The following is a 20,412-nucleotide window of genomic DNA, read 5'->3' on the forward strand; positions in this document are numbered from 1 at the left end:
AAAACAACTTTCTGCCTAAGTAATTATAAAAAATGAAGTGCAGTCTAATTAAAGTAATGATTTGTAAAGTATGTAAATGAATACAATCAACACAATCCAGTCAAAAATGTAATTGTTGTTTGACTTCTGTTTAGAGCACAACCTGCCACTACTCCAGAAACAGGAGACCAGCAAACCTACCAAAATAAAGCTAAAATATATGCATGCAATGACTAGGCATCACTTCAGAAATGTGAAGATTTTTCAGAAACACTTAGTTTCAAAATACTTACAGTTCAGGAGCTCATCTCGGTTAGCTGAAAATGATAAGGGAGCTGCGTGACTCGGATTGCCTTTTGCTTAAAAGAAAGGAAAGGAAATAGCCATTACTGGTACACCTTCATAACATTCTACAAAACATAATAATACATTAAAAGCAGATAAGACAGTTCAGTAGCATAATGCACCTAATGCAGATATCTAGTTAGAATGCTGGGCTCAATAAACATCTTTACTTGTTAATTGGAACCGGCAAATGAACAAGCTACTTACCTTTGTAACTCATTTTCCGGTGGATACTCAATCTAACTTCAGATTCCTCACCTTTGGAATATCTTTAAGTGTTAGACTGGATCCAGAGAATACTTGCAGCATTGCTATTGCCTTGAAGTTGCACAGTAGGGGTCTGCAATGGATACATACTGCCCGAGAAGTGACAGAGGAGCACCACACCGGTGAGCTGATGACAGCATCTCGTGTCTTTCTCCTTCAAAACCCTCAAGCATGGAGCCTAAAACAAACTGTATGAGACAGTGCTCTGAATTCCTAAATTGGGACTTTTTAGATGGTAAATGGGCCACTAGATGGAAAAGAGAGGTCGGAGGAATCTGCAGTTAGGGTATTCACCCAAAAAAGGGTGACCGAAGTTAAGTAACTTGTTCTTCTGATGGCTACTTCTAACCGCAGATTCCTCACCTTAAGAATAGATACCATAACAGTACCTTCAAAAGATGGAGGGTTCTTGTGAGTGGGCTCAGACCAAACGTCCTGCAGAAGCAAGCAGGTGGAGGGACCTTCCAGCCTGATCTGACTGTAAAGGTACTAGTCTTTCGTGAACATGGAAACCGACACCCGTGTTGCAGCCTGGCAGCTATCTTGAACAGGAACCCCTCATGCCAAAGCCATTGAAGTGGCAGTGGCGTTAGTGGAATTACGCTGCAGGCCTTCACGAGTGTGCTTCTTGGCCAGTGCGTACCATACCTTCATGCAGAGGGCTCTTTGCCACAGAAAATCCAGCAAAAAGGTATTCATTGGTGGCGTGGTCAGCAGCCAATGGGAATGGCCGCAAGCTAGTGGAGCTCTGCAGCCTTCGTCTATTATCCTGCCATAATCATGTCTCACAATAAACTCTGAGCGTCGCAGCCGGTGAAGCTCGAGCCTCTGATGCGACCAGACCCAGTTGGTCGCCGCCTTGGTGCCTGATTGCGGCTAGATCAACCCCCGAGTGACGAGCCCTCCAGGGGAGCGACAACACAAAACGGCGGCTAGGCGATCGCGGTGATCTGCCGCCAGCTCCTGGAGCTGATGGAGCCTCCGCTCGCACTGCCGCCAGGCTGCAACACTTGAGGTGCTGTGAGGAGCAGGGGCAGGCCCCGCAAATACTTCCTTCCCGGGCAGTGAATCGGCAGAGCCGGGGTGTGTGCCCAACGCCAGCAAGAAACTGCAACGCGCCGGCCCGCAGAGGGGAATGGTAGCGCTCCGGCCCGGGAGCGGATGGAGTGGAACTGCGGCTTCCCAGTGCCCGGCGGGTGTTAAAAGACCTGTTCAACTTCTACCTTCTCCCACTGATCAGAGCCTTGAAGGAAAGGAGAGTGGCCACCTTCAACTATGCCAACGACTATTCACAATTGATACCTCCTCCCAGTCAATATCTAACTTTCAGGTAACCATGAAATTCAGTCGTCACTCGATGGACCACAACCACATAAAACTAAACTCAGGCAAAACCGAACTGGTTCTGACAGGTGGTGATCACAATCAGTGGGGACCACATTACTTGCTAAACGAATTAGGACCCCGTCCCCCGTCCCCTCCCCCTAACTGAAAAGCTTAGGGGTCACCATAAGCAATGACCTTTTCCCTAAAAACTCATGTAGGCTCTGTGATCTCCACCTGCTTCTTTCAGTTGCGTAAAATTAGAAAGATAAGCAGGCTACTGACCCAAGCAGCTCCGTTACAGGTCCTGATAGCCATGGTCCTATCACGTCTAGACTACGCCAACGCAATTTATCTTGGTCTACCACTTGGACTTACAAAACGGTTACAGATGGTACAGAACCAAGCGGCTAGACTGATATACAAACAGCCCAGGTGGCAACACGCCCCCCCCCCCTCCTTAGGAAGCTGTACTGGCTCCCTATTCCACAACTCTGCATATTAAAAATTGGCTGCCTAGTGTTTAAATACCTGAATGGCCAGAGCCCTAAATTCATAGATAGCCTCATATCTCGCTACACCCCCTCACAAAACCTCCGCTCAACCCACCTCCAACTTTTGACTGTCCCTACCTTCAAACTGAAGCGCCAAGGGGGTTGTAGGTTTGCAACTCAGGCCCCCCGATTGTGGAACTCATTGCCCTGGAATTCAGGTCAAGCACTGACCTATACAGGTTCCGAAAATCTCTCAAAACATGGCTGTATATCAAAGCATACCAATGAACTGCGCCGGGTCGGCACCCCCTTAGTATCAGCGCAATGAAGCCAACCAGTGTACGAGCGCTTTACAAATTATTTTTAACATAACATAACATGACAGATGACGGCGGAGTTTGGCGGCGAATGGATTGGTGCCTGTGTGGCCAGAGAGGGCATTCATTGCTTATGAGGTACGGCGCAGTGGAGCAGCTGCTATAGACTAAGTCAATAGACTCCTGCGGCTGCGGCTACAAAGGGCTGTGGCTTGAAAGAGAGGCAACCCATACCTGCTGAGGGATCCAGCCGGCGAGGTAGAAAGTGAGGCCATGCCCCTGCCCTGGTGGGCGCAGGCAGTGGTGAAGAAGAACGGTTAGCCTACCAACCCTGAGGAGCCATCTGACTGCGCCCCAGTGACCTGTGTGGTGCCCCCCCCTGTCCTGGGAAATCTGTCGGGGTGCCAGGAGCGGAGCATGTCGGTAGAGGCGGCCACCCCCGTAGCAACCATTTGAAGAGAAGCCTTTGGCCCACCATACTTCCTGGGGCTTGCATATTCCCCCAGCCTAGAGAGTTCCGTACACCGTGTGGCGAGGACCCATCGCTCCCTGTTTTGAGCCATCTGTGAACGCCCAGACCGGGAAACCTGAAAGGCCTCCGGAGGCATATGCACCCCGGGCTGGTGTCAGCGATTACCGGTCTCGGCCCTAATTCTGTCCTATATACCTGGCCACGCGCCAGGAACCATGGCAGGAGGGGAGAGGCACCAAACCTGTGATGCAGACCAAACTTGATAAGTTTGCCTGGTCAAAAACCAGTGAGGATCAGGGGGCCCCCGCTCAGAGGTCCACGATGAAGAAGGGCCCGCATCTGCCTTCAAAGACCTCACACTTCAGGACATCATGACTGCTATTAATGGCGTGCGTTCCTCGCTGGAGACTCGAATTGACGTGGTGAACGTCGAGGTCTGGGTCATCAGAGCAGACCTCCAAAAGATGGATGACAGAGTCAAGGACGTTGAAGAGGTCACTACTGAATTAACGAGGGAGACCTCCCAACTCAAACGTGAAGTACAACTACTGCGAGAAACCCAGGCCAAAATGGAGATGCAACTGGATGATTATAAAGGGAGGGTGCGGCAAAACAACGTGCGCATTCTGGGGGTCCCGGAATGAGCAGAGGACCCGGCGACCGACCTCTTTGACTTGATTTCCAACCGTCTGAAACCAAAGGGACTATCCAATTACTTTTCTATTGAACGGGCTCACCGAATTCTGGGGGGTGGGGTGGAATTGGGTCCACCTAAGCCTGGAGCTCCACCTCTGCCAATTATATTTTCAACTTCCAAGATCGTGATGCTATTCTTCAGGCTGCCTGTTCCAGCCGCCACTTACTCTGGAGAACAGCGCCATCACAATCTTCCCGGATTTTACACCGAAAGTCCAAAACTAACTGCGCAGTTTTTTAACGGTCAAGAAGGCGCTGAGCGATCGAGACATTAAGTATGCAATGTTCTTCCCAGCGAAGCTGCGTGTGGTCGCAGAGGGTAAGACCTGGTTCTTCTCCACCCCTGAAGACGCATGGGACTGGTGTCCAGTGGAAAGGCGTACCACAATGAAACTTAATGGTCCGTGCCAAAACAGATGGAAGCCCACCACAGGGTCCCGGACCGAGTCCACCGCTGCGAATCATGGGAGCTGCGGAACGGTTGGACCCTGACTCTCCTATGGTTCGAGCATTACAACTAAGTGACTCGGGCTGCACATTTGTTGTATCTAAGAGTAATCATTTGGGGTCCATGGTTGGAGGGTTCTGTTAACATTATGCTGAATTGAGACCTTGGATAAAGTACGCCTAACTGCTGGCTATCTGGGTGTGGGGGGGGGGTATCACTTTTCGATTGTATTCACTATATGGCCCAATCCGGGGAGAGATTCCTGTCTCTTGTCTGTAACGGTTTTCCATGCATAACGTTTGGAGTTGGGCGGGGCGGCTGCTAACCAAGAACCTCTGTAATTTTAGGGAGGGCGACAGGGCAGTGGGTAGTTTTAGATCCACTGGCAAGAGGACAGGGAGAGGGGAAGGGGTTGGGAGGTTGGGGGGGATGTTATAGTTTTCTTTTTGTCTTCACAGTTTATTTGCAGCAATACACCCAGTCACTGATACTATTGCCACTCACACCTAACATGGCCTCCGGCCGCTCTTCAGCCTCTGTGCATCTATGTACAGTCCTGTTTCTGACAATTGGGGGGGGGGGGAGTGATGATCCGGGTCAGACCCACATCTCCATATTTTTATTTGCTCTATGGCTACTACCTCAGTTGAGACCTCATTGTCAGCGCTGACGTGGAACGTCAATGTGTTGGGGGACAAGCTGAAACGGGGTCTAGTGCTGCAATATCTCCGGTGCCACGCTTCTGATCTCGTCCTAATACAGGAAACTCACTTGCGGGGTAATAATTGTAAAGCGGTGTCTCGCTGGGGTTATAAACTCCTTGTTCATGAGGGGTACACCTCCGAGTCCAGAGGTACAGGTATTCTGGTGAGAAGGAGTCTTGCACTTACACCGAACCGTACATGGGCGGACCCACAGGGTAGATTTGCGGTGTTGGAGGCTAGCTGGGAGGGGAAACCCATCAATGTTGTTTCAGTCTACATCCCACCAGTGCTGAAGGTTAATCGACCTAGGACGACTCATGTTGGACCTCCCAGAGGGTCCGCAACTTCTGGGGGGAAGATTTTAATATGACTCCCAATGACCTAGTTGATAGATACCCGGCTCGCCCCCAATGCCGCTCTGGTACACACGTCAGACATCTTCGCAGCCATGGGGGTCGCTGACATATGGCGTTATTTCCACCCAGACCAGGCACAATACACCTTCCACTCGGGTGCACATGGTAGTCTCTCCCGGATAGATTTTTTCCTGACCCAATCGATCCATATTGGTAGCTTCCGGAATCCATACTGCTTGCCCCGGGGCATCTCAGACCACTCCCCGATATGGGTTGAATTCACACATTATAATCAGCGACAGCGCAACATGATAGTCATCACTTCCTGGCTGCTCCGTATCCCAGATATTAAAGAGAGCCTGGTGTCACAAACAGAGAATTACTTCAAGGAGAACGTCGGGTCGGTGGACACGGCGCAGATAGTCTTGGAGGCCTTTAAAACGGTGGTGAAGGGTCAGGCACTAGCCCTCAAGGTCGGATATCCTAGGAAACAAAATCTACACCTAGAACAGCTTAAAAGAGAATTGCTGCATCGTGAAGCTGAGCATTCTCGCGCCCCAAGTGACAGTACAGAACATAGCTTAGTTATGAAGCAACTTGAATATAAAACGCCGGGCAGGGAGCGGGCTAGAGCATGCCTTCTGGCCACTCGCCACAAGCTGTATGAACTTGGAGATAGAGCGGGCAAGCCGCTGACTTGGTTGGAGAAACGGGACCAATTGGAGAGGTGGGTGCCTCGTCTACTAGTTGATGACACTCAGACGCTATCGGATCCCCAGGCAATTGCAGAGGCCTCTGCAGATCACTTGGAGCAAATATACACGCCGTCGGCCAGGGCCAGGGCGGATGATTCTTGCCATGCACTGGTGGACATTCGTCTGCCTGTTCTGTCTGCGGAGGAAAGAGACGCGTTGCAGGCCGATCACTCCGATGAGGAGATAAGCGCCGCAATGCACAGCATCCAATCAGGGAAGGCCATGGGACCCAATAGGGTCCCTATTGAATTTTGTCAAGGCTACTGCGTCACTTGTCGTGCCCCACCTGAAGGGCATGTATATTGAGAGCTATGAGAAAGGGATCTTACCGGAGGATCAGCGACTGGCATCCATAGTGGTTATCCGCAAGCCGGGCAAATCTGCAGAAAGCTGCCATTCCTATAGACTGATTTCCTTGATTAATGTAGTAGCCAACATTCTTGCGAAGCTCCTGGCCGCCCATCTTACTCCAATCCTCCTGTCACTGGTCCATGCGGACCAGTGCGGCTTCATGCCCAATCGAAATACCGCAATGAATATCCTTAGTCTCCATAATGTCTTGGGCCATCAACACATCATAACAGAAGATGCGGTATTGCTGTCCTTGGACGCCAAGATGGAATTTGACTCCATCGAGTGGCCTTACCTCTTTGAGGTGCTGCGATGCTTTGGGTTTGGCCCAAGATTCTTGGGGTGGGTGGTCAAGCTGCCTTACACAGACCCTAAAGGTCAGGTGTAGGTTAACACCCGTTTTTTTGGTCCCCGCCCTCCCTCCCTGGGCTTTGTGGTTTTTGGGGAGGTTTTTGGTTAGGTTTTTTGGATTTTGTTCCGGTTTGGAACAGGTACGCAGGGGTTTTAAAGTTGTATGTTGTCGCTTGGAACAGTTGCTGGCGGTGTTTTTTTGGAAGTTGGCCAAGTTTGGCTGGAGTTTAGCGTTAAGTTGGGGAGTTGGTGTAAAGGAACGGGGATAGGTTAAGCAGGTTGGATGTTTTTCATTGGAGCTCGTTAGTTACAGTTGCAGGAAGACATATAGGATGTTAGGTTTTGGGTGATTAGGAAGTGCAAAGGTTATGGAATAAGATTGTGTATTATGGTGTATTATTTAATGTATTTGAATTTTATGTATTGTATTTTGCAGGCTGGGTGGATGTTTTAGCATGTGGGGATCGTAGGGGTGGGGGGAGGAAAGGCAAGGGGTCAGGTAACTCGATGTTTAGAGAGGTTTTAGTTTTGTAAGGCAAAGTGCCAGTTTAATAAAGTTGTGATGTGCACCTGCTTCAATAAAGCGGCCTTTTACACACACAAAACGGTTGTCAGTCTGGCTTGCCCCCGTAACCCTCCCAAACAAGACCAGGAACAGGAATCAGGAAGAACCCAGGCTCCTGACTCCCCTAGCCTATCACAACACTGCAATGCACCGTTGTGAGTGGTCTGAGCGCGTGTTTCGGCACGCAGATGGGGAATGGGAACTTGAGCATGTTCTTCACCCAGGCTGTAATGCAGCCTAGGTGGAGAAAATGCCAAGTGCGCCTGACGGTTTGGCCAGCCTGAGACGGCCGGCCAAAAATTCACCCTCCCCCTGGCCCCTGCTCTGTCAGCCCAGCCTCAACCCGCACCAAGAAACGGAAAACTAAAATGATAATAACGTTGGTTATTATCATTTTAGTGTTCCTTTAACTACTGCACGCAGAGAAGTGGAGCGATGCGCCTCCGCCTTAGCGGAGGAGCCACCGCTGAAATTGTCTGATACTGGTGGTCACTGCTATGCCCTAAGGAATCTTTCTAAGTGCAAAGACTGCAGCATCCAGATTTCCGATAAGGCAGCTTTTTCTTTTTAACAAAACACTCAAAACATTACATTTTGAAGGAGCCCACCACCGCACGGCAACCCTAATTGCCATGATCACACCATACCCCTTTTATTCATAATTTTCTCTGCAAGTTAATACATGTAGCAACAAAATCCTACCTTTACAATTTTTTCTGTCAAGCCCCTTCTAGTCCACACCCTCCCTTTCCCAACTATAACCCTACCATACATAAACAATATATGTATGCATGAGATTCGGAGGGGACAAACCACATAACCGTTTTTTGTATCTACGGTTGCTGTGACTAACTATTCCATGAAACAAATTACTAATGAGGTTGCACACATCTATTTTTTAGGTCTTGCCTGAGAACACATGCACTGTTGCTTGCGAAGCATTTTGTTAGCTTATAGTGTGCTTAGAGCTCGCCTATTGTTTACCATTGGTTGTCTTCATCGTCCTGTGATTGCCTTTCTTTTGACAGCACATGTGGGCTTCACTTCCTCTTCTTGTGTTAGGCTTCCCCTGGGGAATGGCCACAGTACTTGTACTTGTGTCCTTCTACTGCTCGTGTTTTGGGAGCTACTTTTTTCTATTTGTTGAAGCACTCTATAGGAAATCCACAATTTCAAACATGGTTGAATTTGCATAATCTTAACTGGTATACTTAACTTATTTGTAAGATCCTATCATATGGTAAAAGAAGTACCCAGGGCCTGGAAGCTAAATGCAACTTGTCGACTGCAGTACCTATTTTGTCATCTACTACAGAGGCGGTGAAAATATGGCTTTCAGCCTAACATTGTAGCTGCTGCAGTGTAAAAATATGTCAAAATAAACCCATTTCATAAAGAAATCTTTTTGACAAGTCAAACCCCCCTTTTAAACATGTAGGCCTTGTAGTCCACAACGCAGCGTGGTGCATGGTATTTAGAAGTAGGAAATGCAGAAACTTAATGTTACATGTCCTTACAGTGAATAGCACCCAAAAGCAATTTTTCACTGTGAAAGGCCTGGCTGTCCTATGTTGAAAACCAGAGTACAAATTAAAATCCCAATACTGTGTCTTAGGAATTCTCAGGAATGCGACTAGCTAGATAAATAATTAAACTACTATTTTTATTTTTTATTTTTATTTATTTATTTTAAGAGTTTTATATAGCGCCGGCTATCAGAGCGCTTTACATGAGGTTCCACAAAATTACAAGATTACATCAGTTCCAATTTATATCAGTTGCTAGACAAACAATTACAAGAGCATAGAAAACGAGATAAGTGAAGTGTAGAGGGGAAGGTGGTAAGGGTAAAGGGGTGGGAGGGAGATACGGCATAAAGACGAAGGAAAGTCTGCCCAAAGTCCGGCTGGGTAGGTGACGGTCGGGGGGGAAGTCCTTTAACCTATCTCCTCTATAGCTATCAGGTAGCTCCATCGGGCTTTGGCCAAGTAGCTAGGTCTTAATGGGAAACATTTAAAGAACATGAAGGGCAAAATAAATGGAGCGCAGAGGTGAGGGGACAAGGAAGGTGAGAGAGGGCGGATAGGGCAATGTTCTTCAATCTGTGGGGCGCGCCCCACAGGGGGGGCGCGCCACCATCCCAGGGGGCGCGCACTCCACCCGAAAGTCTTGCCTTTGTTATCTTGTTTTTTTCTCCGTCCCACCTCGCAAGTTATCCCCATTGCAAATGGGTTTTTTTGATTGGATGCTGCTCCCGCTTTCTCCAATCAGTAGGTAGGAACGTCACCAGTGACGTTCCACCAATGAGGGAGCAGCTGAGCTTCAAGGAAGTGCCGCGAAATTTGCGGGCATAAAGCTCCTGTATTTCACATTTGCTGCCTTTTCTCCTTGTTTCCTGTGAAGGCTTTCGTACGTTTTTCTGTTGCCTTGCTGTGAAGGACTGCACAGGTAAGAGGGCTTTCTCGAAAGGGGAGGTAGGGGGATGTTGGACAGATATTCGTCCGTAACTGAAGTTTTGATCACATTGGCCGCCTAAAAGCATCCTCGTGCACAGCGCTTTATTTGCGCATTGCTACACTGCCAGGGAGCAATCTAGCCTAAAAATGTAAGTGCCTCAAGAGGTGGCTCCGCAGAACAGGTGGAGGGAGGGGGGGGCACTTTTTTCCTGGGTGTTAAGGGCCATCCTGCAATGTGGTTTTCATTCTCCGACGCTGGACCCCTTCTGTGCCGTCGGGTTTCAGTGCTGGCCTGCACTTCATTTTTCATTCGTATATAAATCACCTCGATGGTTACCAGTTATGCGCCCAGTTCACTAAGTTCCTGCTACCTTCCCCGCTGCTGCAGATGATTCCCCCCTTACGCTCACCACAGCCTTGAATTAGAATGGTGTGGTGTTGTGGATCATGTTCCTATCAAAGGCAGAGTGAGCGTTCGTCCTGCTGATTGGCTGCTCTGCTTTAAACTGGACTCGGGAAGATGTTCTGTCAGGCAGGAGACTGCTGACATGACAGAGAAATTCGACAATCTTGAGGAGCTGTGGTGGAATCCTATGGAGAAGTGTTTGAGGCTTGTTTTAAAATGTGAGCACGTTATTGCATGTAATTAGATTTTGTAAGTGTGCAAATATCTTAACCAATATATTTCCTGATACGCTTACTATGAATTTGGATTATCTCTTTGATAAATTGCTCAACCATCTGTGCCTGCACATAGGCCTAATTAGCTCCAATTGCATTTGATCTTTGACTCACGGCTCTCCACAGTTTTCATTTGCAGTGTTTCAGATTCCTCTTGCAGCTTGCTCAAGCCCATTGCCTACTCATTATATCACGCTTGAGTGGGAGAGCACATGAATGTTACAGAAGGGAAGCTTTCTAGCCAAATTGTGGTCCCTGCAATGGTACCCCATAAATTGCTTATTTCTTAAGTTACATATGTCATCATCCTACATTGCAGCCTTTGCAAAGCCAAGCCTGCATTTTTACTGTCAGCCATACAGCGCACGTCTGGCATGTGATAGCAGCCTATTATAGCGCTTACAATGCTCCTAGTCTTATTCAAGGTAAAGAGCAAGAAGGCTGAATAACTTTTGTGATCAGTCCCATGTCTAGAGTGAGTACAGTGCTTGTGTGTTTCTCACAATCTGGTTTGTCTTTTCCAATTAAGTAGGAGGGATTACACATATCATATCACTATGCAAACAACCATTCTTTTTTGTACCTGAGTGTTCAGCATGCCACTGATTTTTTTATTTCAAAAATGTCCTAGGAAACCATCCTTTTAAATTGTTTTACAATGTATTTAGGTTGGTGATTTCTCAGGTGAGACGCTTCGCATGAAACTGCTAGGCCACTTCAGAGGGTGCACCTGCAGACCTACTGTTATCATCAATACATCTTTATTTGATAATCCCCAGTGGTTGCTACTGCTAATGGAAAGCCAAAACCAACATCATTGCACGGTTTGCAAAGGGATGGTGTGGAGCTGGAGATGATGTTGGTTTTGGCTTTCTATTAGCAGTAGCAACCACTGGTGATTATCAGCTGTTGCACACAATTTTCAAAGCAGTTTTACGTGCCCATTTGAGCAGTGGTGAAAATGTTTGTTTTAAATAGCATCCAAGTAGCCTCCATGTCATTCATAACATATTGGCTATTCCTGCCATTTTAGTCAAGACAGTTTTGCATTCTTGGACTCGGTAATTTAGATTTTAGCATGGCAATTATGGGATAAAACTTAAAAGTATATCCCATAACTCCAATGCTTTCTGAAAAATCAGAGCTGATTGACAGTTTTGTTTTAATAGTAAATTAATGTCAGTCTCACAGTGGAAATGCTAGCTAGAGACACTCACAAACCTACAGCTCACTAAACTCTTGCGTTGAACATTATTTGCTGGATATGTTATGTTATGTTATGTTACTATTTGTTTTGTAGAGCGCTCAGCTGCTCCAAAGAGCGTCCTGGCGCTAAAGATCATCACACCAAATACCAGCAACTAACATAAAGCCATAACGGCACCAAAATTAACCATAACAGCATTACAGGGCAAAAAGATAAGTTTTAAGTCCCTTCCTAAAAACAGAGAGATTGGTGATATCGCCAGGGAGATGCGGGTAGCGGTCAATTATGTAGTGTACCAGATTCCAGAAATTTCTGTCACGTGGTGGGGGGGCCCGACATATCAAAAAATTCAGTTGGGGGGGGGCTCAACCTACAAAACTTTGAAGACCTCTGGGATAGGGGAAGAGACAACGAGGAGAGACGAAATGAAGTCTGTCAACTGGGTAGATGACGACCAAGGAGGGATTCCCCGGCCCATCTCCCCTATAGCTAAACCAGGTAGCTCCATCGGGCATCAGACAAAATAGTTCAGACTCAATGCATTGAGAGAGGAGAGAAGGAGACACATAAATAGAGGGAGGATGCGGGAAGAGACGACAAGGAGAGACGAAAGAAAGTCTGGCTAAAGACCGACTGGGTAGGTGACGTCCAAGGAGGGAATCCCCGACCTGTCTCCCCTATACTAAACCAGGTAGTCCATTGGGAATCAGACAAAATAGCTAGATCTCAAATGACGAGGGAAAATTCACAGGTAAACAGGGTGGGGACTAGGGCCAGGAACAGGTGGGGGCAGAGGTCAGTAGCAGGAAAGTGGAGAGGAGTAGAGCGGGGAGGGGTAGGGGGTAGGTAGTTTGGTAACAGTTACATGGTTACAAACAGTTACTGAGGCATGGTGATGCATACTCAAAAAAGACAAACAAATAGCAATGTTACAAAGGTACATGATACAAGACGAATGTGGCATTGGAGGAAGAGGGGAGATGTAAGGAAACAGAGGTAGGGGTAGAGACGAAGAGAACTATGTCCAAAGTCCGGCTGGGTCTTCACTCTGTTCCTCTGAGGACCCAGAGGTCTCTGGCTTTTGACCTCCCACTTATCTAGTGCCTCCTGGGCCTCTGTGACTGGGGTTTGTCCGCCTTTGTGCTTCAGCCGCCATGTTGGGATCAGGTGCGCCGAAAGAGGGAATCTGCTCCATGCTTGATGTTGCCTCCTTGTCTGTGGCTGTGAGTTAATGGCCTTGGAGAGCGCAGGTAAGAGCGCCCCAGCTGAAAGCGCCGCGTACACAACTCCTCCGGCTCACTCAGTGCCCCGCCATCCACGGCAACCAAGACAGCATACCCTGCAACACCTCTCGTACCGTCCCAGTTCCCGGTACCTCCTGTCCTGTATTCGATCGCTTTAAGAGCGCAATATGGACGGTGAAATCAACACTGTATAGTCCGGTGTTTGCGCCACAGGCTTCACTTGGCGAGGGACAGTGTGGCCCCTCAACGCACGGCTGCCGCGATGATCTGCACACCGCCCCTAGCAGCCACTTTTGGTAAAGTCTGCATGTGCCTCTTTGTGGTGAAGAAGCTCCACGTCATAATTTGCAGATGTGTTAGCATGCTGCTCTTCCTTCATGGGGATGTTAGTGATGGTGGTTGAAGCGAAGTCAAAGTGGTGCTGTACTAAGATATTAAGTTTGGTAGCAAGATGGCGTCCTGCTCGGACACTATGTACTTCACTGGTTAAAACTGAAGAAAGCTCTTTCTTTGGACGATCCGACACAAGGCTATCCTCGCCAACTGGATAAGTATGGATGAGGATGAGTTCACATTTCTGAGTCTGCATGAGATGATTAGAACCAGCAGCAAGCTTATTATGCTCATGGATTGTTTCATTAACGCAATCTTCCAACATACGCACATGGCTGTCACTTTTAGCATTTGTGAGACAGATTATACGTCCTCTATTCCGCATTTTCCATTAGCATAGTACGTGCTTCATGCTGGTAGTCTGTAATTTTGCAAAGAGACTCGACAGCTGCCACAAGGCCATGCAGTATACTACTGCTTTCTGGATCAGCACGTGGATTGGGAGGTCCAACAGCAGCTAAAGCAGCCAATAACTCCTGTAAACTCTGCTCCTCTTGAACCCAGGAATTCAAAATATGAGAGTCAGAATCACTGACAATGAAATTCACCAGATTTTTAAAGGGAAATATATCATACATTATTCTACAGTACTCCATGGATGATTCCACGGCACGGTCCATAGTGATTTAGAGATGGGAGCAACAGGTATGATTCCCTGTGTCAGGTTTTTCGTGAGCATATCAAACTCAACATGTTGCCTGCAAGATTTGCCATATAAGGACAGTGACCTACAACAAACACTGTTTTGTGATCCTCCGAGAAGACCTTCATTTTTCCCTCCTATCTGAAAATAGAAGCAAACAACAGACTGACTCTGAACCTCCAAAAATACGCAGTGTTGGAGCTGTGGCTATCCTTTTTGACATTGGAGGGTCAAATCTTGTTCGAGTGTCAAAGTTTGCTAGACAGATCTGCTGAATTTACATATACCACTTTGAGGCACACTTGAAAGGCAGAAGACAGGAAGCCAAGACAATTTTTGTGTACCTGCTGTCTGGCTGCTGAAGGATCTGCTTTGTGCCCCAGACTTCTGTTTCTTGGTTTTACATATAACATAGAGGATGCACTTGAAGGGAAGGGACACAAGATGCTGAAGAAATTGGGTTACTGTCAGGGTGAAGCCACAATTAAAGCCTAATTTAACCTGTGCTCAACCCTCGGGTATCTTGGAACAGAGCAGTCAGGTTTAACTCAGAGGCAATGTGTAGAGTATTTGTGTAACACTTCAAACAGTAACACACTGAAACCACACCACAAAAGGATCCCACACCATTTTAGAACAATAGAGAATGTTTTAATAAATAAAAAATGACAAAAGTCCAATCAACAGAACCAGAGATACACAGTTTTAAAGATTTAGTAGAAATAGTGCCAAAAGCACAAAGCATCAACTGTGGATATGTAGTTGTGCCAGACCGAGACAAAGTCACAAGTTTAGGTCCACCGCAATGGAGCGCAGACTGGCTACTAGGGGCCCTTGAGGCCCACTGAGCAAAGTACTTTGATTCTTGCTTTGCACTGCGTTGTGATGAGTCTGCATCAAAGATGCATCATGCAGCTGAAGCGAGGCATGGTTCAGAGGTGGATGCGGTGCGAAGTCCTCTGCTGACGTTGAGGACCCCGTCGATGAGGACTTGTGATGCAAAATTCGGGGTCAATGATATTGATATGAACTGTTCTATCCAAACTAAATGTAGGAGGAAGGCAAAACATTTGGGGGAAGACCGCCCTAATGCTGACAGGTCTAACATGTGTCCCCTCCAGCTAAAAGTGTGGCCAACTACCCAACCTCTAGGGAGTTCTCATCACTAAGGTGGAAAAACCTAGATCATCAGCATTGGCGCGGTCTGACCTAGAACGGTGTTGCACCATAAAGTCCATTCCTTGAAGGGAGATGAAAAACCTCAACAGTTTGGGGTTTTCACCACTCATTTGCATGAACTATTTGATGGGTCTATGGTCAGTCTGAACCCGGAAGCGAGTCCCAAACAGGTATGGCCTCTCTCAGGTTCTCTAGTGCCCAGACCACAGCAAAGGCCTCCCTTTTAAATGCACTCCATCTCAGTTCCTGGGGAAGTAACCTCCTGCTAATGAAGTCTACCAGCTGATCTAGGCCCTCCTCTTAACTATGCTAAGACATGCCATGCTCTGTAGTGTCTAATTGCACTATGAACCCCTAAGAGAAGTTGGGGGCCTTGAATATAGCTGCTGTAGACATGGCCTCTTTGAGGCTGTCAAAGGCTTTCTGGCATGCCTCTTTCCAGATCATCTTTAGGGGCTATCACTTTTCTGGGCTTCTTCTTCTAAGTCAACTTTGTTAAAGGAGCAGAAATGTTGCCATAGCCCTTATCAAACCTCCTGTAGGATCCTGTGAGGCTCAGGAAGTCCTCACCTCAGTCTACATTTTAGGGGGTTGACAAGCCAGGATAGATTCAATCTTGACCCGGAGGGGCTGCACTTTGCCCTCCCCCACCATGTGGCCCAGCTATACCACCGAACCCTGCCCAGTCTGGCACTTACTGGCCTTGCTAGTGAGTCCAGCCTGCGCAGGGGCAGAAGCAGTTCATGGAGGTAGTACAGGTGTTCTTTGCAGCTGGACCTGAATACCGCTATGTCGTCTAAGCAGGCCACACAGAATGCCTCCTTCCCGGCTGGGACCCTGATGATTAACCTCTGAATGGTGGCAGGGGCATTCTTTAAGCCAAAGGGCATCACCCTAATTTGGATGTGGCCATTAGGTGTCAAGAATGTAGACCTCTCTTTGCCCCACCCTCAATCAAACTGCCAGAACCCTAATCTGAGGACAAAGGTATTCAGGAACTTGGCAGCACCCAGCCTGTCGATGAGCTCATCAGCTCTGGTGATGGGGTGTACGTTAATGTTCGTGACGGAATTGAGTCCCTTGTAGTCCACACAAAACCTAAGTTCTGGAGTGGTGCCTGGTGGGGCAGCCTGGATATTAAAACAATTGGGTTGGTCTAGGGACTATAGGAGGGCTCAATCACCCCTCACACCTGCATCTTGGAGACCTCCTCTTGGATACTGGTGCTCACCTTATCTGACAGCCCATAGATTTTATTCTTCACAGCCTGACTGTCTCCAGTCAAGATGCCATAGGTACACAAATGTGTGAGCGCAGCAGTGAGGGTGAACAGAGATGAAAGCTTCCCCAGCAAACGGCAGAAGTCCCTCTGTTGTTTTGAGGTTAGAGTCGGAGAGAGTTTGACTTCCTCTACTGACCCATTGTGGTCCTGGCCAGACAGGAGGTCAGGGAGAGGCCCGCTCACCTCTTCCATCCCCTCATCTGTCACCAGGAGCATGTTGACTTCAGATCTCTTAAAGTGCAGTTTGAGATGGTTTACATTGAGCACCCTTTTGGGTTTTCACCAGGTAGATCTACTCCCCCTTTTGCTCCTTCACCTCATAAGGGCCTGACCAGCAATCTTAGAGAGCCTTGGGCACTACAGGCTCCATAACCCACACGTCCTGGCCAGGTTTAAACTCATACCAGAGTTTCATAACTTCTTGACTGGCCTCACCTTTTTATACAAGCGGTGCATCTGGTTGTGGAAGACTAGCATGTAGATGACCACATCCTGGGGGAGTTTCCTGTGAGTTTCCTCCCACACCTCTCGTACAAGGCTAAAAGGTCCCCTAACAGTGTGGACATAGAGTAGTTTGAAAGGGCTAAACACAACTCATTTATGTGGCACCTCCCTGCTAGAAGGTACGGCAGGAGTATGTCCAACTTAAACCTCATGAGCTCAGGAAGGCCCATTATCATGACTTTGATGGTCTTGGTAAATCTCTCCACAAGCCTGCTGGTTTGGAGGAGACAGAGTGTGGAGAACCTTTAAGTCACTCAGCACTCATCCCACATAGACTTCATGTACACTGACATGAAGTTAGTGCCTCTGTCAGACACTACCTCACACAGGTAAAAATCCCCATTAGGGCCCAAGCTACTGCAGGTGTTGTCACCGAACTCAGAGGGATGGCCTCTTGGTAGAGAGTAGTGCGATCCACCAAGACCAGGATGCACCTAGTGCCTAAAGCTGTCCTGGGGTCCAAGGGTCCAACAAGGTCGAAGCCCACGCTTTCAAAGGGAGTTCCAATGACAGACAATGGGGTCAGGGAAGCAATGAGCTTTTCCCCTGACTTCCCACTGGCCTAGCAGGTGGGACAGAACATACAGAATGCATCCACATCCGCAGCCAATAGAAGTGGTAGCAAGCCTGGCGAAGGTCTTGTCTTGACCCAGTTGTCCTGCCAGAGGAATGTCATGAGTCAACCACAGTAGGAAGGTCCGGTAACACTGTGGGACCACCTGCACTCGGGCTGCCCCAGGTTCAGGTACCATAGGCCCGCGATATAGGAGGCCATTCTCCCAATAGATAATTTGATCTCCAGAGGCATCACCTGCTGCCTGGGCCTCAGCTTGCCGCCTTAAGCCCTCTAGAGTGGGGCACTAATTCTGTGCTTTGCAGACGTCCTCCTTGGTGGGCCAGCTCACGACTTGCCATCCAGTAAGCTCAGGCAGGTCACCCAGGATGGCATGTCCTCCCTGATTGACTCAGGACCATCCTCCTTTGGTGCCCTGTCATCCTGGACAACGGGAACTTCAGAGGCTGGTTTCTCAAGCCCCTTTTCCTTACTCTTCTTGGCTTCTGCCTTGGACACTGTTCCAGGCTCCAGGCACCCTTGGCTCCCTTCTAGGGCAGCCATGGACCTTGTAGTCATACAGACCCTTTCAGACAATCCCAACTTCTCCACCTGTGACCTAGGCGCTGCCTCCATCCAGACAGACAACCTATAGGCATGGCAGGGTTCACAGCTACTTTTCGTTAGTTACTTTATATTCTGAGAACCCACCACTCATGGAACCAAAGCCACTAGTACAATACTCTCTCAGTTGTCTGTGAACATGACTAGGTGGACTGTGCTAGGGAGGATCTGCTCTGAGAACACCTGACAGTAGTTGTGCTGGCTCATGTCTCCCTCTGAAGCTCCATATTATTGGCAGGCATATATTTTGTTATAATTTTTTGTGACTATCAAGATCTTCTACAGAAAATAGTGCATTTTTCAGAGGCATAAAATGTTGGTAACATAATCACAACTTTGCTATGATGAACTCGACTTTTTCAAGTTTTTATAGAAGTTTTTTTCAGTACCTCTGAGTGCCCTTCAGCTCTTCCCTTCCCCTATGGCAGGGCACCACTAATTGTGCCACCCGATGTTGTGTGCTTTTTTCCCCCACATTGCCAAGAGATCTTTTTTTTTAAACGCACATTTCAATTTGACGAAAAAAGATAACTCTCCCTTTTCGGCCAATCACATATGAAAACAAATTTCAAACGTGATTTACAAGATTAACAATTATCTGAATTGATTTTAAAAAGCACAGATATGTAAAAGTGTTAACCCTTTAAAGCCCGATCAGAAATTTATTCAAAAGTTCTACTTTCATACCAAGTTTGGTGTAAATCCATTCAGCAGTTTGGATGTATGCACAACCAACATTTCCAATGGGAACTAAAATGGCACAATATGTATTTTTTTATCGTCCCCATCCCTTAAATCCCCTGCACTGATCTGCCCGAATATTGGCTTGCTTCACTAAAATATAAACATATGCAGATACACAGAGAGTAAAATGCTGTTCATTAACATTGTAGCGTGCGGGGAGGGGCCATGACTCACGGAAGGCAAGGACTTCATAGAATGGCGCTTGTCAAGAAACACAAGCCAATACATCGTCCAAAGATGAGTGAAAACAGTCTTGATTATCACAATCAAAAACCTACCTTCCACACAACTACACACAAAATCACCATTCAAGGAATATTCACTTTCACTCAGCTAGACCCATTGGCCTTGCCAATGCATGTTTCTTTTGCACACAAGTAGCTGATTAAAAGGCAGCTATGAGTGGACAGATATATTGAATTAAAATGGCAGGTTTTGTACAGACACTCATGTACACAGATAAGACCCCTGGGGTTTTTAATCCAATGGTGCAGCCCAGTCCCAATTGGGCTCTTTTGGACTAAAACCAATTTGGGCTGGTAGCGGAAGTGCTTAACCGGTTATTTCACCCTCTGTGTCATAACTTTAGTAAGATGACATGGTAACCAATATTAATTTGGGCAGGAAGATTTTTTCGTTGAAGGTATTTTCCCCATAGTGAGAAGGCCATCAGATAGCAGTGATGATGGATCACCGCATAACGGAAGCCATGCGCCTGCTGGCACAGGCAGGGTGCATGGACTTACTCACCCCAAGCGCGTGGGTGTCAGCCCATCCGGTGCAACAAGCCACGGGCGGTGTGGCTGGGGTGGAGTGGGCATCCTCACCGCCGCGGGCCGCACAAAGCACAGAACTGGTAAGGTGGCAGGGGCCGCTCAAGAGTGAAGGTGCAAGAAAGGGTGGGCGGGACACTGAACAATATCCCACTATGCAATTCATGGAGGGGAAGGGCCTCTACTCAGCTTCAGCGATACGCAGAGAAGCATGTGAAGGGAAAAAAATGGAGGTCTTGAGTGCTGTGGACTCCATTAAAAACAATTATGAACACCAGGGAGCAATGGAGGAATGCGGAGAGGAGTAGGGGTGGGGGGACATGGTCCTCGGGTAGTGGACTGGCCAGAAGGAGAAGGCCTTGCAGGACAAAGGAGGAAAGGACAGTGCAGGGCCCAGTGGAGGGCCGTAGGCTAACTAGGGACACAGGCAACTAATGGCAGGTACTGCAGGGAAGAAGGGAAATGAAAGTTTGGGGGGGGAGCGGGAAGAAGGTGGGAAGGGCATGGAAAATGGCAGATCCACCGTGGGGGCCCCAATTTCACTGGACTTTGGCTGGACAGTGCACCAATGGGTCTTCGATTAAGATGGTCAGAAGAAGGGGGATGGTAACAAGATGCCGCCCCAGACACCAGCACCCTGAACGAGGGGGGTAAGAAGGGAGGGTAGAGGTTGTTACAACAGGTCAGGAGGTGGGCACAGCGACCG

General features: G+C 47.9%; 1 protein-coding gene across 3 annotated transcripts in view; it reads right to left on the reverse strand.

The window, feature by feature from the left end:
- Nucleotides 1-20,412, reverse strand: part of TRIM25 (tripartite motif containing 25) — a 461,778-nt gene that overhangs the window by 37,982 nt on the left and 403,384 nt on the right. For all 3 annotated transcript variants that reach the window (XM_086930876.1, XM_086930874.1, XM_086930875.1), the window contains one exon: nt 273-338. In XM_086930876.1, the coding sequence (XP_086787002.1) occupies nt 273-338 (66 nt within the window). The remainder of the gene's footprint in view (nt 1-272; nt 339-20,412) is intronic.

The sequence above is a fragment of the Lissotriton vulgaris genome, chromosome 7 (genome assembly GCF_964263255.1).
Source record: "Lissotriton vulgaris chromosome 7, aLisVul1.2, whole genome shotgun sequence".
Classification (NCBI taxonomy): Eukaryota; Metazoa; Chordata; class Amphibia; order Caudata; family Salamandridae; genus Lissotriton; species Lissotriton vulgaris.